The sequence below is a fragment of the Astyanax mexicanus genome, chromosome 18 (genome assembly GCF_023375975.1).
Source record: "Astyanax mexicanus isolate ESR-SI-001 chromosome 18, AstMex3_surface, whole genome shotgun sequence".
Classification (NCBI taxonomy): Eukaryota; Metazoa; Chordata; class Actinopteri; order Characiformes; family Acestrorhamphidae; genus Astyanax; species Astyanax mexicanus.
In genome coordinates this window covers 10641798-10663115 of record NC_064425.1, presented here as the reverse complement: position 1 = coordinate 10663115, position 21318 = coordinate 10641798, and the positions used below count along the sequence as shown (strand labels likewise).

Sequence of the window (21318 nt, the reverse complement as noted above, 5' to 3'; positions counted from 1 at the left end):
TGATCTATGTGAAGGATAGATGTGGAAACTAAGCTTAGTAATAATGGTCAGAAGTGTGGCAAGCAGCAGGTGTGTGTGTGTGTGTGTGTGTGTGTGTGTTAGACTGCTTACATCTGCTGGTACCTGCATGAGTGTGTCTCCTTGGCAACCTAAGCAGAACCTGGTGAAACGTGTCACGGCACAGGAAGTGATATCGTCAGTGTCACCATGGGGACCAGTGGCGTGTGTGTTTTGGTGTGTGTGTGTGTGTGTGTGTGTGTCTGTCTGTCTTAGTGTCCTTCGTTTAGCTTTTTATAAGTTGTAGGAGCTCCTAAAATCCTATTTTGTGTGTGTGTGTGTGTGTGTGTGTGTTGATGTAAACAAACATGAACTTTAAATGACGTCCTGTCAGATCTGTCTGGTTCCACTTACAGTGAAGTGTTCTCTGATTTTCTTTCTCTTCTCTTTCTTTTTCTGTCTCTCTCTTTCTCTCTGTCTGTCTCTCTGTCTCCTTCTCTCTCTCTCCCTCTCTCTCCCTCTCTCCCTTTCTGTCTCTCTGTCTCTTTATCTCTCTCCAGCCATGATTATCAGATACCCTCTGAGACCTATTTAGTTCTGTTTTTTAGTTAGAAAACAGAGATCCCCTATGGCTTGGGAATGCCCACACCTGTATAAGTTGTGAGGTGTTATCTTGTGAACACTGGCCAGTACTCTCACTTCATAAATTAATGAAGCGAGGCCTGAATCAGGGGCATTTAACATTTCTTGATTCCCAGATTGATGGCACTCAAAGAAAAACAGTCTGTGCCAGTTTGACTGTGGTACATTGCAAAAAAGTAAGAGATAAATCTCCAGAATCAGGTTTATGCATCTCTTAGGTAAGATGAAAGAGGCCTTTGTAAAGGAGATCCAAAGTCAAGATCCATCTGAATACCCTTTCTGTTTTTAGGGCATTATCACACTTGTCCTGAGTAAATTCAGGGTCCACATCCAGGACCAATCGTGGGCTGATTTGGTGTCTGAGCTTATTGTTGCCTTTTTTTTTTTTTTGGATTGATTGCACAGTTTCATGTATCACTTTTCTGTGTGTAGGATCACCTAAGCTTTATCCATTTGCTGATTTGTATTTTTTTGCTTGTATACAAACAATCAAGCTGCCAGAAACAGAGTTTTAAAGATACCTAAACAATTTTACGGGAGGAGCTCCTCCAAACACGGAGCCATTCTCGTAAGTCTGCTGAAGGCTAATCGCGCAAGCCGAGCGTTTATCACCTTTTCAGCAAGATAACTGTAATAGTAGCAGTGCAAATTAGTGTACAGACACCCACTATACTATTACAGTTACCTTGCTCCAGTTGTATCAAAGTGTGACATATACTGATGGAACCATTAAAAAAAAAGAACCAGTCACACGACCTTACATGCAGCACAGGGAGCGGATAGTTCCTGCAGAACACATGCATTGAACTGCATCAGAGATCACTTTAAGTGAATTCTAGACCACCGATTTCAGGAGGATCTAAGATTACTACTCTGAATTGCTACCATGCTCAAAAGTAGTTTTCACAGTTGATTAGTTGTTCAGAACTTTTGAGCAAGTGCCCTCTGCTCTGTAAAAACTTAAAACATGAGTTGATAAACTGATTCCTCCACCTCCAAAACATCAGGGGAGTTTTCTGAGACTTTTCCGAGATATTCCATGTTCTTTTAGATGAGAGGTCTGCAGAACAGTGGCAGGTTTGCAACACACTCAGAAGTAAACCTTTAAATTCTTCTTCTGACCAAACAACCAATGAGATCTAGAAGTAGATGGCAAGGTCAGGGCAAGGACCTGTTGTTCTAGGGATGGCTAGCAGGTCAGTCTAAACTGGGCACTTTACCAACACATGTAGGCAGAATGTGTCCTGTTTTCACCTGAAACTGGCGCCAACAGCTCAGCACACCTGACCCAGAGTGTGTGTTACACAACAATCACTTCACGTCCTCGTACACTGGGAAAGACCGGGTTGCGTAACGCACTCTCCATCCTCTTGTTACCTGGGACAGGACAGTCCGAGACCCAATGATCCGCACGTCTAATGAGCCAGGTGCTGTGTGTCTGGCTTTACACTTTCCCGTTTGTGTGGAATGCACTTTCCGTGTTGTTGGGTTGTCTGATGATTATGGGTGGGTTGACTGTGGGTGTGGGTGTGTTCTGCTCTCTTTTCCAATTATCAGCTTGCTGTTGTCTGGATCATCCAATTAGATCAGTTTGCTCATTATTACCCACAGTTCATTTGAGGATTTCCTTTTCAGGTTGCAGAGTGACATTGATGAGTGTGTGTATATAAACTGCCTGGCCAAAAAAAGTCTTCACCTGGGTTTCATGAAGTAAATTTATGACCTCAAGCTCAGGCGTACTTGGGTTCTGCAGCAGGACAATGATCCAAAGCAGACAAACAAGTCCACCTTTGAACGGCTTCAAAAAAATAAAACATACATAAATAAATGAAGAACATAAATAAAACAAGTGTGTGAATGCATTTCTAGTAGTAATCAGAATTTGTGATGTGTTTTTCTAGTTCTGGATGTCTGCTCTTGCAACCACCATCCCTGTACCCTGTGGTGCCTTTATGCCAGTATTCGTCATCGGTAAGTGTGTGTTTTTACCTGACAGAAAGAAAGAGAATGCTCTTAAACTATATTAAACAATTAATGTCAGTCTGATATGTGTGTGAAATGACTTGAACAGTTAGTTAATTGCATGGTTGTGTACTTATTTACTATACTATTATAACTTAGTTACTATAACTTGGGTACTATATTATTATAACTTAGTTACTATACTATTATAACAGTTACTATTCAATAACTTAGTTACTGTTCTTTTATTTAGTTAGTTAGTTGTTGTATGTGTGTATATAGTTAATATGTGTGTGTGTGTGTGTGTGTGTGTGTGTGTGTGTGTTAGGTGCTGCTTTCGGGAGGTTGGTGGGAGAGAGCATGGCTGCCTGGTTTCCTGAAGGAATTCACTCAGATGGTGTCGTTTATTCTATAGTACCAGGAGGATACGCTGTAGTGGGTACGACACACACACACACACACACACACACACACACACACAAATCTGCCATGCCCACTACTTACTCCTACCCACATCCACATCCTTCCAAACACTGATCTCTCTCTCTCTCATTCCCTCTCTCTATCTTTTTCTTCCTCTCTCTCATTCCCTCTCTCTCTCTCTCTCTCTCTCTCTCTCACTATCTTTCTTTCTCTCACTCATTTTCTATCTCTCACTATCTTTCTCTTCCTTATTCTCATTCCCTCTCTCTCTCTCTCTCTCTCTCTCTCTCTGTTTCTATCTCTCACTATCTTTCTCTTCCTCTCTCATTCCCTCTCTCTCTCGCTCCCTATCTTTCTTTCTCTCGTTTCTTCACTCTCTATCTCTCACTATCTTTCTCTTCCTCTGTCTCATTTCCTCTCTCTCTCTCTCTCTCTCTCTCTGTCTGTCTCTCTCTCTCTCTCTCTCTCCCGCTCACTATCTTTCTTTCTCTCTCTCATTTCTTCTCTCTCTCTCTCTCTATCTCTCTCGCTCTCTCTCTCTGTTTCTCATTTTCAGTGATGAGTCCTTTCATCTATGATTCCTGCTGAGAACACATTTGCATCTGTGTGTTTACTCAGTCTGAAGTAGCTGTGTGTGTGTGTGTGTGTGTGTGTGTGTGTTTGTGTGTGTGTGTATTATCACAGTATTTCAGCTGTTGTACGAAATAACACATTTATCCCTCTCAGTTTTACCGTTTAGCAGTATTTTATTATTCATCATGTTTTTGGTCTTTTAGAATAACAGAAACATGAGGACTGCTGTTACGCATCCCCCCAGATCACCATCACAACCCCGCTCTAGATTCAATGCTCAGAAAGCCTAAACCTCAATCACTGTAACAAACCTGTGTGTACTTAACAAGTAATTACAGTGTTATTATGGGTTATTAACATGTAACGACACAGTTATTAAAGACACTTATTATAAAGTGACACCAAAGTAAACTCTCATTTATCTATTGTATAAGTGCCATTAGCAGTGCCACAGTTGCTCAGGTAACTGCAAAAATGTATTTTGATATAGGGACCTCCCAGACACCATGCTTTTAGAATGAGTACATGTGAATTTGCAGGAATAGAAGCAAAATCACATTTACAATTTTATAATCTTTTGTCTCCTGCCTGCTCTTAAGAACTGCTGTTTGAATGAAATAAATGCAGTTATATGTTTTGGTGAAACTGGCCCTAATCAGGATTGCCCCAGGACAGGAGGAGAGTTACCTCTTGAATAATGTAAAAAAATAAGAGACCACAAACCATCAGACCAAGCTGAACTGCTTGAATTTTTGAACCAGGAATGGCATAAAGTTATCCAAAAGCAGTGTGTAAGACTGGTGGAGGAGAACATGCCAAGATGCATGAAAACTGTGATTAAAAAAACAGGGTTATTCCACCAAATATTGATTTCTTAACTCTTTACACTTGAAAACTATGAATATGAACCATTTTTCTTTTTTATTATTTAAGATCTGAAAGCTCTGCATCTTTTTTTTGTTATTTCATCCATTTCTCATTTTCTACAAATAAGTGCTATAATTGACAATATTTTTATTTAGAATTTGGGAGAAATGTTGTCTGTAGTTTATAGAATAAAACAACAATGTTTATTTTACTCAAACATAAACCTATAAATAGCAAAGTCAGAGAAACTGATTCAGAAAGTGTTCTCAATTTCTTTTCCCAGAGCTGTATAATAAGTGTATATCATCTATAAATACTAATTTCAGTATGAAATAATTATTTTTGAAGCTGTGAAAATAAAGTGCATTTAAACGTTATTTTATTTTTGATTGTGTTTTTATGTGCAGGTGCTGCAGCGTTATCAGGAGCGGTTACTCACACGGTGTCGACGGCGGTGATTGTGTTCGAGTTAACGGGTCAGATCAGTCACATCCTGCCCATAATGATTGCTGTGATTTTGGCGAACGCCGTGGCCCAGAGCCTCCAGCCGTCCATCTACGACTCCATCATCCGCATCAAGAAGCTGCCCTACCTGCCCGAGCTGGGCTGGGGTCACCATGAGTGAGTATCTGTTCATCCCCACAGCATCTCCCTCCATCCCTCTATCTATTCATAGAGGCTTCTGTCTATTACTGACCTCATTTATCCGCACCACCCATCGTCCACTTTAAGCCCCAACTACTTTACAGAGCCAGAGCCCACTCTACTGCATTAATCCCTGACCACAGGACCACCTGATGATCACCAGGTATTATTCAGATACACACAGTGGTGGGGCCAAGTATTATTTCAGCAGTAAAGTCTATGGTGTTAATTTAGTGCCAAAAGTTTTACACGCAAAAAGATCTGCATTATTTTTTAAATAAAACCACATACTTTACTGTTTTTTTATTATTATTTATAAATTATTTGTGTTTGGATTTTGCAGGTATTTGCTTTCATTCTTGTGTCTTTATGGATTTCCTGTGGATTTTTTGGTGTTTGCTGCTTAAGTCCTAAGTCTTAATAGATAGATCTTTATGCTGGATGGATCTTTAATATAGATAGATAGATAGATAGATAGATAGATGGGTAGATAGATAGATAGGTGGGTGGATGGGTGGATGGATTCTTTATTGTAGATGGGTGGATGGATGGATGGATGGATAGAGCCTTACTATGGATGGATGGATGAATCCTTATTTTAGATGGGTGGATAGGTACATGGATTGATGGATGGATGGATGGATGGTTGGATCCTTATTGTAGATGGGTGGATAGGTAAATGAATGGATGGAGGATGGATGGATGGTTCTTTATTGTAGATGGATGGATGGATGGATTTTTTTTGTGGATTTATGGATGTATGGATCTTTATTGTGGATGGATAGATGGATGGATGGATGGATGGATGGGTGGGTAGATGGATGGGTGGGTAGATGGATGGGTGGATGAGTGGATGGATATTTTTTATGAATGGATGGATGGATGGATGGATGGATGGATGGATGACTTTTTATTGTAGATAGATATAAGGGTAGGTAGGTAGATAGATTTTTATTATAGATAGATGGATAGATAGATACTGACAAATTATAATTATTAACAATAACTAAATTATAATATATTTTATATATTCAAATGTATAATAAATATCTATTATAATATATAAATGTTACTGTTGGCTAACACATTGAAAGAGCTCCAGTAACATCATGAAAAACAATAATAACAAATTCAAATTGTATTTTCTGTCTGCATGAACAGAGGGAGCTCCTCCTGGTGCAGGTTGTACAGCTCTCGTGATCCTCAGTGAAGCACTTTAACCACCAAACTAATTCTTAGTCTGGAAGAACAGGAGAGCATCCAGGCCAAGTGCTCGAGTTACTGAAGCTGTCCTCAGTGGAACTGACTAGATCATTACTCCTGTACTGCAGAGAGAGAAAAGCAATACTGGTAGAATGTACAGCAGACTTTTACTAGATAAACCTTAACACATAATTCTCACATTTACATTAAAGCAGATCTAAGTAGACTAAGTTTCTCTCTGGCTTTAAGTTCTGGATTATGTCCATGTTTGTAGAGATGCAAATGGTTTGCACAGAAACCATTTGCAGCTCTGTGAAAAAGTATTTTCCCCCTTACAGATTTATTTTGTTTTTGCTTTTTTATCAGACTTAAATGTTTAGATTAACAAACATTTTAATATCAGACAAAGATATGAAAAAACAGAGTACATATAAAAAAACTGATTTTAAATTATTATTTTGTTTATTAAGGGATGAAATCTGTCCAAACCAATCTAGCCCTGTGTGAAAAAGTGTTTGCCTCCTAAATATAGTAACTTGAATGTGTCACCCTTGGTGATAATGTGATAATGTTGTCATAATGTGTTGCTTTTTGAGATCTATTAGCTGCTCATTGTGGAGTGAGGTCGATCAATATAGAGTGATCCAGACCAAGATACAGCGATGTAGAGCAAAGCAAAGAGGAGCAATGAAGAGTGAAGCAGAGCAAGGTCGTTTGAGGTAGAGCGATGTAGAGTGAGGCAGAGCAAGATAAACTATGGTAGCTCAATACCTCAATAGAGTGAGGTATATTAATGTAGAGCGATTTAGAGCAAGGTAGAGCAATGTAGAGTGAGATAGAGCAATGTAGAGTGAAACAGATCAAGGTAGAGCAAAATAGAGCAACATGGAGTGAAGCAGAGCGAGATAATGCAATGTAGAGTGATGCAGATCAAGGTAGATTGAGGTAGAGTGAGGTAGATTGAGGTGGAGTGAGGTAGATTGAGTAAGAGCGATGTAGATCGAAGTAGAGCAGTTTAGAGCAAAATAAAAGGCGATGTAGAGTAATGCAGATCAAAGTAGAGCATAATAGAGCATTGTGGAGTGAAACAAAGTGAGTTAGAGCAAGAAAGAGCAATGTAGAGTGATGCAGACCAAGATAGATTGATGTAGAGTGAGATACATCAAGTAAGAGTGATGTAGAGTGATGTAGAGTGAAGCAAAGCAGCGTAGATTGAGGTAGAGTGATGTAGAGCGAGTTAGAGCAAGAAAGAGCAATGTAGAGTGATGCAGACCAAGATTGAGATAGATTGAGGTAGATTGAGGTAAAGTGATGCAGAGTAAGGCAGAGCTTAACAGATCGAGTTTGAGTGATAAGCAAGGAGCTTTGAGGAGCTTAAATTAATTTAGGATCTGTTGAGTTTATGATTTACTGAGTTTCAAATTGATATCTAAATATCCAGCACCATTATCTCACATCCCGCTTTTTTCTCTCTGTGTCGTTCGCCTCTAAACTGTTCCTACAGTATCTGGTCAGATGGGCGGCATTGTTGCGCTGGCTTCTGTTCATTCATGATGAAAGTGAAGCTTCCGTATCTGATAATGGCTTCGTTTCTGTTCAGCCTAATTGAAAGCAGCCGCATGCACTTGATTAGGAGGGAGTTTGGCTGTTCAGATAGCCTTGTCTCGGGTTTATCAGCAGGTCCATCTCCTGTTGCCGGTTGACGTAGACTCTACGCGTGTATGAGGGAGTGAGAGCGAGGGCTGGTATTTCAGAAGGTTATGCGATCAGTTTAGTGTCTTGTCCCAATTAGTGTAAATAGACAGTCTGCATGTTAATGAAGAATTACACAAGAGCTTTGGGTTACTTAACCCTGCGGAGTTACACAATACTGCCACCACCCACCCCATCCCCAATCCTCTCAAGCTCTTCTTTATTAGGAACTCTGAACTAAGGGCAAATTTTATTTTACACCTATCCCCTTCCACTTAACCCTAACCCAGTGCTTTTTTGCATTTATGCCTAAGAGTAGGGTATCTCAATTTGTGCTTGAGCTTGGCTTTAAACAGACATGGCTTTTGGGACACAGCCATCTTCGCTGCCTACACCCCTGACTAAGTTTGCATTGTGTAGGGCACCCAAATGGCCAGCACCAGCCCTGTGCCCACTGCAGCCTCAGCTTTCTGTTCCTAGCAGAAATAAGTGAACTTTTACTGTTGTAACCCATCCTCCTCAGTGTTTGAACTGGGTGATTATGGGCAGAATTTCATGGTAGGTTTATTGTATCTTTGTTTTATGCTGAAGATTTAGTTTTGAAATGGTTTAAAAGACGTTTAGAAAGCATTTTTTTTTAGCCGAAGGTTTCTGAAGCTGGTGTTGTGTGGCTTGGCAACAGCGTCCTCAGGAAGCTGTAATTGTAATTGAGTTGTTAGTTATGGAGTGTAGGTGCACACACACACACACACACACACACACACACATACACATACACACACTAGCACACACAGGCACACACTCTTAACTAGTCTATTTGTCTTTTGGTCAGCGCTGTCAAATCTGTCTCCGGTTGCATAACCAAGCAAAAGAGTGTGTGTGTATATATATATATATATATGTATGTGTGTGTGTGTGTGTGTGTGTGTGTGTGTGTACATGACTCACTGTAATGCATTTTTATGTACACTTTTTATTGTTTTTAGTCTTTTTTTCTTGTGGTTTTGATGGATCGTCTTAGTGTTTTTCATTATAGTCTGTGTAAGAAAAGAGAAATATTCTACTGTATTATTTGGAGCTGTGTGAGTGTGTGTCTTTGTGTCTGTGTGTGTGTGTGTGTGTGTTTTTGTGTGTGTGTGTGTGTGTGTGTGTGTGTGTCCTCAGGGAGCACTGTGTCTTTGCCTTTGCAGACCAGGTTGCCAAACAAATTTTGAAATGCTGCCAGATCCGGTGTTGCGGGTGTGTGTTTGTGTGTGTGTGGGGGCAAAGGGAGTGGTCCACGTTTGATCCACACACACACACACACACACACACACACGGACTCAGGAAGCAGAGAGCAGTGTGTGATGTGATGCAGCTTTTTTTTGTGTGGACAGCAGATTTGCGGAGGTCGAACCCTACATCCTCACACCGTCAGCAGAACGAACACTCTCACACACACACAAACACACACACACACACACACACTCATTCATTCATTCACAGTCACTCTTTTAACCCCGTAAGTGTAAGCAATGCTCTTTGTTTGTGGGAAAGAAATTAACATACAGGAAGTTAGATAACATTAAGTTTAGACACACAGAAAGTTAGCTAGCTATATTCTTACTCTGCTTTCAAGTCGTGGTGGAAACATTGAGTTCTGACTTGTCGGGGTTGGGGTCCTGTCAAAAAAGCAGCAACTGCAGTCTTTTGAGATAATAAGTCATTATTTTAAGATACTATCCAATTATTTTGAGGTGCTACCTAATTTTTGTGAGATACCAAGTTGTAATTTTGAGATACTAAGTCATTATTGTGAGATACAAAATCATTGTATTGAGACAATAAGTCGTTATTTTGAGATACAAAGTCGTTATTTTGAGATACAAAGTTGTTATATTAAGCTAGAAAGTCGTTTTATTGAGACACAAAGTCGTTATATTGAGACACTAAGTCGTTATTTTGAGACACTAAGTCGTTAGTTTGAGAAATGAAGTCGTTAGTTTGAGACACAAAGTCGTTATTTTATGATAGAAAGTTGTTATATTGAAATACAAAGTCGTTATATTGAGACACTAAGTCGTTAGTTTGAGAAATTAAGTTATTCTGAGACACTTAGTCGTTATTTTGAGAAATGAATTTATTTTGAGAAATCAATTTATTTTGAGACACTAAGTCATTATTTTGCGATGGCATAAAGTGGGATGTATTTTGGTAAAGTACCAGAAAAAGTAGTTTGTTGCTAAACACTACAAATAGCCAAGTTGCTTAGGAATGTGCAGTAGCCGTCATCATGGCTAATACTGCTAGCAACTGTGACACAACTGTGAAGTCTGCTGACAAAATACTTAAATTGAGTTTTTTTTTTTTTTTTTTAAATGTTCATTTTGTAGTACATCTTTAGGAAAAGAGCAAGAAATTATCAATTTAACTTACAACCTCTCTCTCCCTCTCTATATATTTCTTTCTTTATGCAGGAAATATAATATTCGTGTGGAGGATATCATGGTGAGGGATGTGAGATATATTACTCTAAACTGCACTTACAGAGACCTACACGACGTCCTTCTAACAGAACGCCTTAAAACACTAGCACTGGTGGAGTCCACAGGTACACACACACACACACACACACTCCTATTTAATGCAGGGTGGCAAAGAACTTCAGTAAAGGCAAAATATGTCATCTGAATTAGATAATGTACTGAATACATTGTCCAAAATGCATTTGGTGACTTGGTGATTTATCAGTCTACTCAGGCTTTAGTAGAGTTCAGTAACACTGAGATAAATAACTGATCAGAACAGTGATTTAATCAATTGTCTCAGCATATATAGGGTGTTTTATAGGATTCTCTCTCTTTCTTTTTCAGAGTCGATGATCCTGCTGGGCTCTATTGAGCGTTCTCAACTGCAGGCTCTGCTGTCCCAGCAGCTGGGACGTCCCAGACGTCTGGAGTATCTTCGCCAGCGAGCTCAAAGCGAGAGGAAACACGCTTCCACCGTTAGCACTCCCAGCAGCGAGGAAGGGAACCATAAAACTAGCCATGAAGTCAGATTCCAGGTTGTACATACAGTACAAACAAGTACAGATTTGTACTTAAAAGAGTACAAAGCTTGTCTCTGGGGCTGTAACTTATATTGAAAGTCCTTTTTGTACCCATGTTTTTTGTGCCAGTAAAGATTATAAAGATTATAAACATCATCAACTGAATATATATATATTTTTTTGTTTCTCACTCGTAAATATTGCAAATATATTTATATGCCAGATGTAATGAGACGCACACCTTCCACAGTTCAACTTTTTTTTGTCTCATCAGTCCACAGAGTATTTTCCTAAATGTCTATGGAATCATTAAGATATTTTCTGGCAAAATTGAGACGAGCCTTTTGTTCTTTTTACTCAGCAGTGGTTTTTGTCTTGACACTTTGCCATGCAAGTCATTTTTGCCCATTTTCTTTCTTATAATGGAGTCATGTTGTGGGACCTCTTGGATGAGTCGCTGAGTTGCTGCACTCTTGGGGTAATTCTGGTCGGCTGGCCACTCCTGGGAAGGTTCACCACTGTTCCACGTTTTCACCATTTGTGGATAATAACTGTCACTGTGGTTCGCTGAAGTCCCAAAACTTAAGAAATGGCTCTATAACCTTTTCCAGACTGATAGATCTCAATTACTTTCTTTCTCATTTGTTCTTGAATTTCTTTGGATATTGGCATGATGTCTATCTAATATTTAAATATATTTGATAATCTGAAACAAGGGCAAACCCTTTTTTACACCACTGTCTCTCTTTATCTATCCTCACTGATGTTCTGGTGTCTGGAGATCTTTAGACACATACTGTTTTTACAGTGTGTAATGTGTGTGTGTGTGTGTGTGTGTTTGTGTTGCAGATTTCTACAGAGGAGTCCACGATCAGTCCTACCCGCTCTGTCTCACCTAAACCACTGAAACCAGCACTTAAGAGACATTCAGTGGTGGAGAGAGGTACTGAGATACCTTCAATGCTGCACACAGTAGGGCTGCACAAAAGATTGTTATTAATCAATATTACTGCAGTTAGCAAATGAACATCCTGGCCAATCACAGCTCTATATGGATGATGTCTTTGGCCAACCCATTTGACCAATTACTTTCATGCTTTCTTTGCAATAAATGTTTTTAGGAAATGAATACTGAAGTCATCCAGGCTATGAAGGAACACATAGGAATCATGTAGTAACTTAAACTTGTTAAACAAACACAATACTCCAGAATACTTATCTGGGGAGCTGTTAACTTGCGTTTTTTAAAGCTGGTAAATCCTGTTAAACAGAGAAAACTCTTGCTCTTTTTGGGGGGGGCAGTCCTGATGAGTGCCACTTTCATCATAACGTTTTTGATGGTCTTTGCGGGGACTGCACTTAAGAATACTTTCAAAGTTCTTGAAATGTTTCGAATTGACTGATCTTCATTTCTTAAAGTATTTTTTTCTTTAATTAGTTGAGTAGTTCTTGTCATAATAGCCATTAAATAATATGCATACATTACTTAAATAGGGCTATTCACTGTAAATAGGGTTATTCACTTCTACATATACTACATATTTAATAATGTTTAATTAATGATGTCTAAACCAGTAATTAGTAGAGACATTACTTTTATTACCAGTTTATTACAAATTTACTACTACCAATGTATGTTACTGTTGGAAGTACTGTTATTTGTGTGTTTCTAATAAAATGGCAAGAAGCATGGGGTTTGCATTATTTTGTCCTCCCTCCGTAATATGCACAGCCATATGCTTGTCACGTACTTTTGTACATTGCTATTCATAAGTGTACTCTCGTACAGCATAATTATTAGTGATGTAACTTCTCTCTCTCTCTCTCTCTCTCTCTCTCTCTCTCGCAGATCAGGACTCGGGCATCGCTCTGAAGAGTCTCTTCTGCGCCCACCCAGAGGCCGCAGCAGTGGAGGTAGGGGAGGCTTCACACTTTTTTACACACACTCTCTCACACTCTCACTCTCTCACTCACCACGCACTCCCCAGCTCTTTCTGATTAAGAGGAAGTCTGATTCAGTCGCTGCACTCAATTGCAGATTCTGGCCTTTAGCCACATTAACTGCAGTGTTGCTGTAGAGCTGTGAAGCGCTAGTTAGAGGTAATGTTATGGTTGTGTTAACGTTTTGCCCCCTGTCTCCTGATGGAAGAACAATAACGTGGAGAATGCGGTGGCTCCTGAGCACAGGAAGCCCAAGCGTGTGCGGATATCGGTCGTGGTAAGAACCTCGGACTATAACCTGACCATCAGGGGTTTCACTGAAACATGGCCCGTCACAGTTCATCCAATCAAAACGCCATTCGTCTCCATGCATTATCATAAACACCCTCCTCCTTTATGCCCGTTTCTGACCTTTGAACTTCTTTGGTGCAGTTGCAGAATAATCCAAATTTGGTGCACTATTTGTAATTACACAGCCAACTTTGATGTGTGTTTGGGGTCATTGTCCATCTGGCTGATAGACTGACTGACTGATGGACAGACAGCCAGACAGGTAGATAAATATTAATTGACCGACGGACTGACCCATTGACGGATGGATAAATGTATGGATGAATAGATGGATAAATGAATGGATGGATGGACGGATGGGTAGGCTTATAGACTGTCTGACTGACTGATGGATGGACAGAAAGGTAGATGGATTAACTGATGGACAGATGTATAGATTTATTGACTAAGGGATGGACAGATAAATGGGCCCTGATTGATTGACAGGTCGATGGATGGATGGATGGATGGATGGATGGATGAATGGATGGATAGACTCACTGACTGACTGGATGCATGTACGGATGGATGGATGGATGGGTAGGCTTATAGACTGTCTGACTGACTGACTGACTGACTGACTGACTGACTGACTGACTGATGGATGGATGGATGGACAGATGGGCAAATGGACTGACTGATTGACAGATAGGTAGATATATAGATTTATTGACCAATGGATGGACGGATAGATGGACTCATTGACTGACAGATGGATGGATGTATGGATGAATGCACAGACAGATGGATGGATAGATGGATGGGTGCATGGATGGACAGACGAACAGACAGATAAAACCATTGACTGAAGGATGGACAGACGCACAGTGATGGATGGATGGCTAGATAGAAAGACTGATGTATGGATGGACAGATATGTAGATTTATTGACCAATGGATGAACGGATAGATTGATGAATGGACAGACAGATAAAACCATTGACTGATACATGGACAGACGCACCGAGACAGACAGACAAATTTGTAAGGCAAAGGATATTGAATAATATAACAAATAATATTAAATGCTAGTTTTAACCCCATTGTTGTAACGGTAAATAAATCATATGTAATTCAGAAACTGCTTAGTGTTTAAAGGTCAGAGGGGGCATAATCTGAGCTGTTTCAGCAGCTTCAGGATAAAGGGTTATATCTACTGTAGCATGCTGAGCTGCTTTCATCAGCCACGTCTTCAGATTTGGCCAGTTGTGTAACGTGTTGCTAGTAGACGGCACTATTGTGACTCATAATGCCTGCCTTTCTTCTGACATTTAGAAAATTAGAGCTTAATAGCTCCAGTCTTTAGATTTCATTGTCATTTTTATAATGCCTGTTCTGTTCTGGTCCTGACTTGTAAAGTTCTAAATGGAGTCAGTAGAGAATAGTGTTATTTTGTTGAGATCAAAAGTCCAGATCTTCAAATACTTGCTGGTAATTGTTTTTTTTTTTTTGTTTCGTTTTTAATGAAACTCAAAATAGCAAATTCGCCATCAAAATATAATAATAAAATATTGCTTGTAAAATGCTTCATTAAACCTTCACTGAATGAGCAAAAAAACAAGTTCTATAAGCACGTTAATGAAATTAAATGTTTTGCTGCAAGTATTTGATCTTCCTTTGATCTTCCGTTGTTTACATTAAGGATTTTTTTCTGTAGCCATATGTGAAACTACCTCCCCCATGTGTAGAAGCTGTATTGTCACATAGCTATAACTGAGTGACTTCTTGATCTGCTTTAAAGAGGTGGTTTATTACAGCAACCAGTAGGATTAAAACCAGATTTAAAAAATATAGAAGTAATTTTTTGGATGTAAACACACAATAAATGATGATGATGTTGCCATGGTAATATGACACTATGGCCAAATACATCTTCAGCATGAACCTGTGAAACGCTCCTGTTATGTTCAACTGTAAAGAACAGCAATACTAATAATCCCAAGGCCGAATTTAAACATTTGAATTTAGCATACTATTTTTTTTTTTCCTAGATTAGCTTAAACATTAATTTAATTATTATTTAATGTAATAAAATCATGGTTTACTTATGATGATGATTAACAAATAAACAGTTTTGGTCTAAATTGTATGTACCTATTTTCCTTTGAAGCTCTTATTGTCATTAAAAAATACAATTTACCAGAACAGTACATGTGTAATATTAAGGACCTACACCCAATATGCATTTTTTTTTTTTTAGCTTTACTTATCTTATAAGGCAGTTTGTAGTTCTATAATTCATGGAAGTCCAGAACAGCTGTTATTATTTGGGTGGTGGGTTATAGGGGTGTGCCATATCGTATCGTACGCGATAATATCGCCAACATCTTTGAATATCGTGAACGATATTATACCCTAAAAATATTGTGCCATATCACCCACCCCTAATTATCACATCAGGGTACTACTTTTTTTTTTTTTTTTTTTTTTTTACTGTTTTTAGCAAAAGAAAAATTCACACTGTTCTCATTTTCCATTATATATCTACTATATATCCACCAGTATCATTTATTTTACTTTAATCCTGAATATATGGAGATATTTGGAATGCATTATAAGTATCATGACATTCTGGATCATTGACTTCTATTACAAATCTGATAAAATTATTTTATTTTTTAATATCTCAGGTAGGGGTGTGGCATAAATCGTAGGCAATAATAAAAAAAATCATTTTGTTGCAGTAGTCTATTCTTGAGAAAAAAAACCAAATCATTAATTTAAATCGCCATGGTATCGTGAAAATACCATGAAATATCGTGATATTATTTTAGGGCCATATCGCTATAATCATTATTATTATACATTATACAACACTGCAGTAACACTGATGAGCACGGTGGTTGTGACAGCAGTGCTGCTGGTGTTTTTAAACACTGTGTTCACTACAAAGTAGGGATGGGCGATATGGCTATGAAATAATATCACAATATTTTATAGTATTTTCACGATAACGATATTTTGGCGATATGACAAAACACTGAATTAGAAAAATTATTTAGAATTTTATTATTGCATGCAATATGATATGGCTAACTGAAATATATATATAAAAAAAAGTTTTTTTTATCAGATTTTTAACAGAAGTCAATGATCCAGAATGTCATGATACTAAAAATAATGCACTCCAAATATATTTATATATCCAGGACTGAAGTAAAATAAATAATACTGGACAGATATCATCTGTCTCTAGTAGATATATAATGGGAAGTGAGAAAAGTGTGAATTTTTCTTTTGCTAAAAACAGCAAAAAAGTGGGTAATATGGCACGATATTCCAGGGTATAATACCGTTACGATATTCAAAATTTTTGCCGATATTATCAGGGACGATACAATATGGCTCACACCTGCTACAAAGTGTCCAATATGATTATTAGAGCTGAAAAACAGGAGTAATGGCTGGTCATAATGTTATTGTACTTTATCAGTGTACAAACACAGTATATTAGTCATTTTCCATTTACATGTTTATTGCAATTAAGCTCATAATCCCCCCCAAAAATGGCCTAAACTGTATTTTCCTGTAATAATATTCTTTTTAACAGGTCATTTTGACCTGCAGCATACCAGCAATGTTGTTAAATGCAGTGAAATATCAGTGTGTTACGTTTTGCACTATGCTGTGTGAAGATGGGGAATAGGTAAGGTAATTAATATGTACGTAAATGGAGGTAATAATAGTAAGCACTAATTAGGAAATGTGGAAATGTGATCGTGTGTTCAGAGCTGTGAGTGTGTGTGTGTGTGTGTGTGTGTTTCTGACTCTCTGTCAATGCTGACGCAGAACTAGACCCCATAGTCTTCACCTTCCAAACCTCAACCCACACACACACATAGTCATACATCCATTCATACACTAATCACTGCAATTAATATCCTCTTGTCTTGTCTTTCTCTCTCTCTCTCTCTCTCTCTTTTTCTCTTTTTCTCTCTCTCTTTCTCTCTCTCTCTCTCTCTCTCTCTCTCTCTCTCTCTGAAATATGCATGCTGTGTAAATGACGTGTGTATTCTATCAGAGAGGGAATTATGTTAACCTTTAGGCTCTCTCATTATATTTCTGTGGGTTTTATTTTTTATTTTTTGCAAAGCTAGCAGTACTGAAAGAATGTTTTATTAATGCAGGATATGCTTCCAAGCTGTATTTGCCTTCAGGGTGTGTGTGTGTGTGTGTGTGTGTGTTTCATATTTGTTTTTATATATATTCAATACCAAGACCGGGTTTTGCTTATATCACCAGTGGTGATATATGACATATGTACAGTACCAGTCAAACATTTGCACATACCTAAAATTCTGAGTTTTTTTTTTCATTATTATAAAATGTTCTGCATTGTAGATTAGTTCTACGAAGAAAAACATGTGAAATTATTTAGTATACCAAAAAAATGGTTTATATTTTACATTCTTATTCATCTGCTTAGATAGAGACAGTTTTGCACCTCTTGGCTGGATTTTCTCAGTCAGCTTTATGAGGTAGAGTCACCTTGAATTTGAGGCTTTCAGTTAACAGCTGTGCTGAACTTATCAAGAGTAAATTAGTTAAATTTCTTGCCTCTTAATGTTAGTTTGAGAGCATCAGTTGTAAAGTTGTGAAGAGGTAGAGTTACAGTATACAGTGAATACCCCTACTTTAGTAATATTCTCATACTATGGAAAGAATTACTTACATAAGTAAAGAAAAAAATACTTTAAGAAATGAAGGTCAGTCAATCTGAAACATTTCATCGCTCATCAGGACCAACCCAGAAAAGGAAGAGCAAGAGTTTCCTCTGTTGTACAGGATAGGTTAATCAGAGTTACAAGCCTCAGAAACCACAAGTTAACAGCTTCCTGTAGCACAGTTACTTACAGATGTTGCAGCTACGCCTGTAGATCCTGCTCAATCAGTGCAAGTTGCTGACATCGGCACAGCTGTTAACTGAAAGCCTGAATCCCAGGTGACTTTACATCATAAAGCTGACTGAGAAAATACAGCCAAGATGTGCAAAACTGTCTAATCTAAGCAAGATGTGTTTTTTTAAAAGAATCTGAAATGTAAAACATATTTAACTCTATTTTTTGTTTACTAAATAATTACAAATGTTTTTTTAACAGTTTGGATGGCTTTAATCTTGTATTAATTTACAATGCAGAACATTTTTAAATAATGAAAAAATGCTGAATTTATGGTGTCCAAACTTGGACTGGTACTGTATGTATATACAGTACTGTGCAAAAGTTTTAGGCACATTTCTCAGCAATATGATTTTAAACAGATGCAAAAAAACATACATACAGTAAAACGGAAAAAAAGGAATTCTCATTCTCAAAGGAATTCTCTTCTTTAACTAAGTATGTTACATCCTGTGAGCCAAGCTGATGAAGAAAGAAAGTGTAGTTCCAGATTTCTCCTGTACGCCCTCAGCATGTGTATATTATGTTCAGTTCCGTCAGCAGCTCAGCTGATTTAGCAAATTTACCAAAATTTACCAAACCAGTTGTTGATACGATGAGAACTAGAAACTAGACATAACTCTATTAAACTCGGATGAGGAGAGATTAGGAGATATTTTAAGGAAAACAGTGATTTTTGTAAATTTGCTGTTTGTATTTATTGTAATGCTGTAATGTGTTTTACTGAGCTAATAAACACTTACTTCACAGATAAGACACTTTTTCTTTACTGAAATTCCCACAGGTGCCTAAAACATTTGCACAGTACTGTATATATGGAATATATGTATGATCCTACATTCTGACATTGCGAGTATGTTGTGAGTTTGGCGTAAAAATCCCAATTTTCCGAAATCTCTTGTGCGGCACAGACGTTCTGGAGTGAAGTAGAGAGGTCGATTATTAATAGTGTTACTTTCTGCGTGTATGAGTGTGTGTGTGTGTGTGTGTGTGTGAGTGTGAGAGAGAGATGAGAAGCCGCAGAATGATGTCACTGATTCCATTTTGAGACTGGGAATTCAGAGCGAGCGAGTGTGTGTGTGAGAGAGAGAGAGAGAGAGAGAGAGAGAGAGAGTTGGGGGGAGTGAGAAAATGAGAAATGGTGGGACGTGTGTGGAGCTGGAGTGATATTTAAAGGCATTAATCAGTCGTGTGTGGGGCGGTGTGTGTGTGAGAGGGAGAGAGAGTGTGTGTGTAATACAATCACAGAAATATACCATCTTGGGCTAGACCTTTTTCCAACACACTCCGTCGCATACACACTGACTGACGTTCAGGGAGATGTGATGTGTAATGTGATGTGGCAGGTTGGAGTGCAGTGTTTATACATACACACACACACACACACTTGCATGCATACACGCACACACACACACACCTGCTGCTGCAGCAGCCTGCAGGCTTGTGTGTGTGTGTGTGTGTGTGTTTATTGCAGGCATGTCTTGTTTGGTTATATAATTCTACTGTAGGGCAGTTTATCAAGGCAGCAGCAACAGTTGCTAAGGTTACGTTAGGTTCAGACTGTGTGAGTGTGTGTCACTGTCTCACTGTCTCTTTTCTTCCACAGGATCCAGATGTTGAAGATGACATGACCATGAGAGAGGTGACTACACCCCCCAACACACACACACACACACACTTCTACCCAGATGCATCAAGTAATGGAGTACAAATACTTCATTACCTTACTTAAGTAGAAATGTTGGTTATCTATACTTTATTTTCACACAGTTATCTGAACTTTCTACTCCTTTAATTTAAATAAAAATAGCCCCCCCACACTAGGGGTGGGCTATATGGCTCTAAAATAATATCACAATATGGGTATAGTGCGACAATTCAGGGTATTTTTGCGATAACGATACTCTTGGTGATATAGGAAAACAGAAAAATAATTAATTAATTTCAGGAATATAGTATAAGAGTATAACAGCATAATCATAATGTGGCAAAATAAATAATATAGCAAACTAATATAATGCAGCAAAAAATATTGCAGAATATTTAGTGCATTCATATAAACTGCCCTATTATCACGATATGGATTTTTAATATCACGATATTTCTGTGTCACGATATATTGTATATGACATAATATTGCCCACCCCTACCCCATACACACACTCTAGCAGACGTATGTAGTCTAGTATGAAGATGATCTGTGCAGAGACTCAAGAGAACTGGAAACAAACGTCCAACTAAGCTTCTTTAATATATTTACATTCTACTAAAATACATTCTTTTTCAATGAGCATATATGCAGCTGAAACAGGGAGCCTAGTGCATCCTAAGTTTATCAACATTTACATTTTAATATAACATAAAAAAATATTTGTATGACATTTTGTGGACACCCCTTCTAATCAATCAGCAACTTAATGTCACATCCATTGCTGACACTGATGTGGCGATCTGTTGCACACACACACACACACAGCATGTTTAGCCAGGGGATATACAGCTAACTAGCAGCTGAATGGGTGTGAAAAATGGGAGAAAATTAGAAATAAAAATGTAAAAATATTTTTTTTTCAGTCAAGCTAATCTGATTATTCCATTTATTTTAATATAAGCAAATACATATAGTGTATTATAGCAAAACACTGATCAGCTCTTTTCTCTCTCTCTTCCTTTCTTCTCCAGATTGCTGAGTGGGAGGAGCTACAGCTTGACGAGCAGGTCAACTTCAACAACTGTAAGATTGACCCCGCCCCTTTTCAGCTGGTGGAACGCACTTCGCTACATAAGGTGTGTACTTAGTGTGAGTGTGAGACCCCTTAAAATGAAATGGTTTTCTGTTTTTTCTTCTAACATAATCAGGTAAACCTACACACACACTTTCATACACACAGTCAAACACACACATACACGTACACACACACGCACTCTTACTCATTTTACACATTTACAATGTCCCCAGCAGCGGGAGCAAATAAATGTTCATTAAGATTCTCTCTCTCTGCAGTATCACACACACACTTTTAGTGCACACACACACACACACACGAAAAACTCATTCCCTCTTGCCGCTAGCAATGGATGTGCCTAATGTCCTCCATTCATCCCCTTCACACACCT

The 21318-nt window shown here is 38.3% G+C and overlaps 1 protein-coding gene across 2 annotated transcripts in view; it reads left to right on the top strand.

Moving 5' to 3' along the window:
* LOC103042786 (chloride channel protein 2) overlaps positions 1-21318 on the top strand; it is a 127352-nt gene that overhangs the window by 93458 nt on the left and 12576 nt on the right. The window contains exons 13-21 of one of the 2 annotated variants that reach the window (XM_049466911.1): positions 2541-2610; positions 2930-3040; positions 4872-5085; positions 10461-10594; positions 10857-11047; positions 11882-11975; positions 12882-12946; positions 19808-19843; positions 20884-20988. In XM_049466911.1, coding sequence (XP_049322868.1) covers positions 2541-2610; positions 2930-3040; positions 4872-5085; positions 10461-10594; positions 10857-11047; positions 11882-11975; positions 12882-12946; positions 19808-19843; positions 20884-20988 — 1020 coding nt within the window. Of the gene's footprint in view, positions 1-2540; positions 2611-2929; positions 3041-4871; positions 5086-10460; positions 10595-10856; positions 11048-11881; positions 11976-12881; positions 12947-13181; positions 15450-19807; positions 19844-20883; positions 20989-21318 lie in introns of those variants that run through there. The other variant, XM_049466912.1, reaches the window with a different exon arrangement.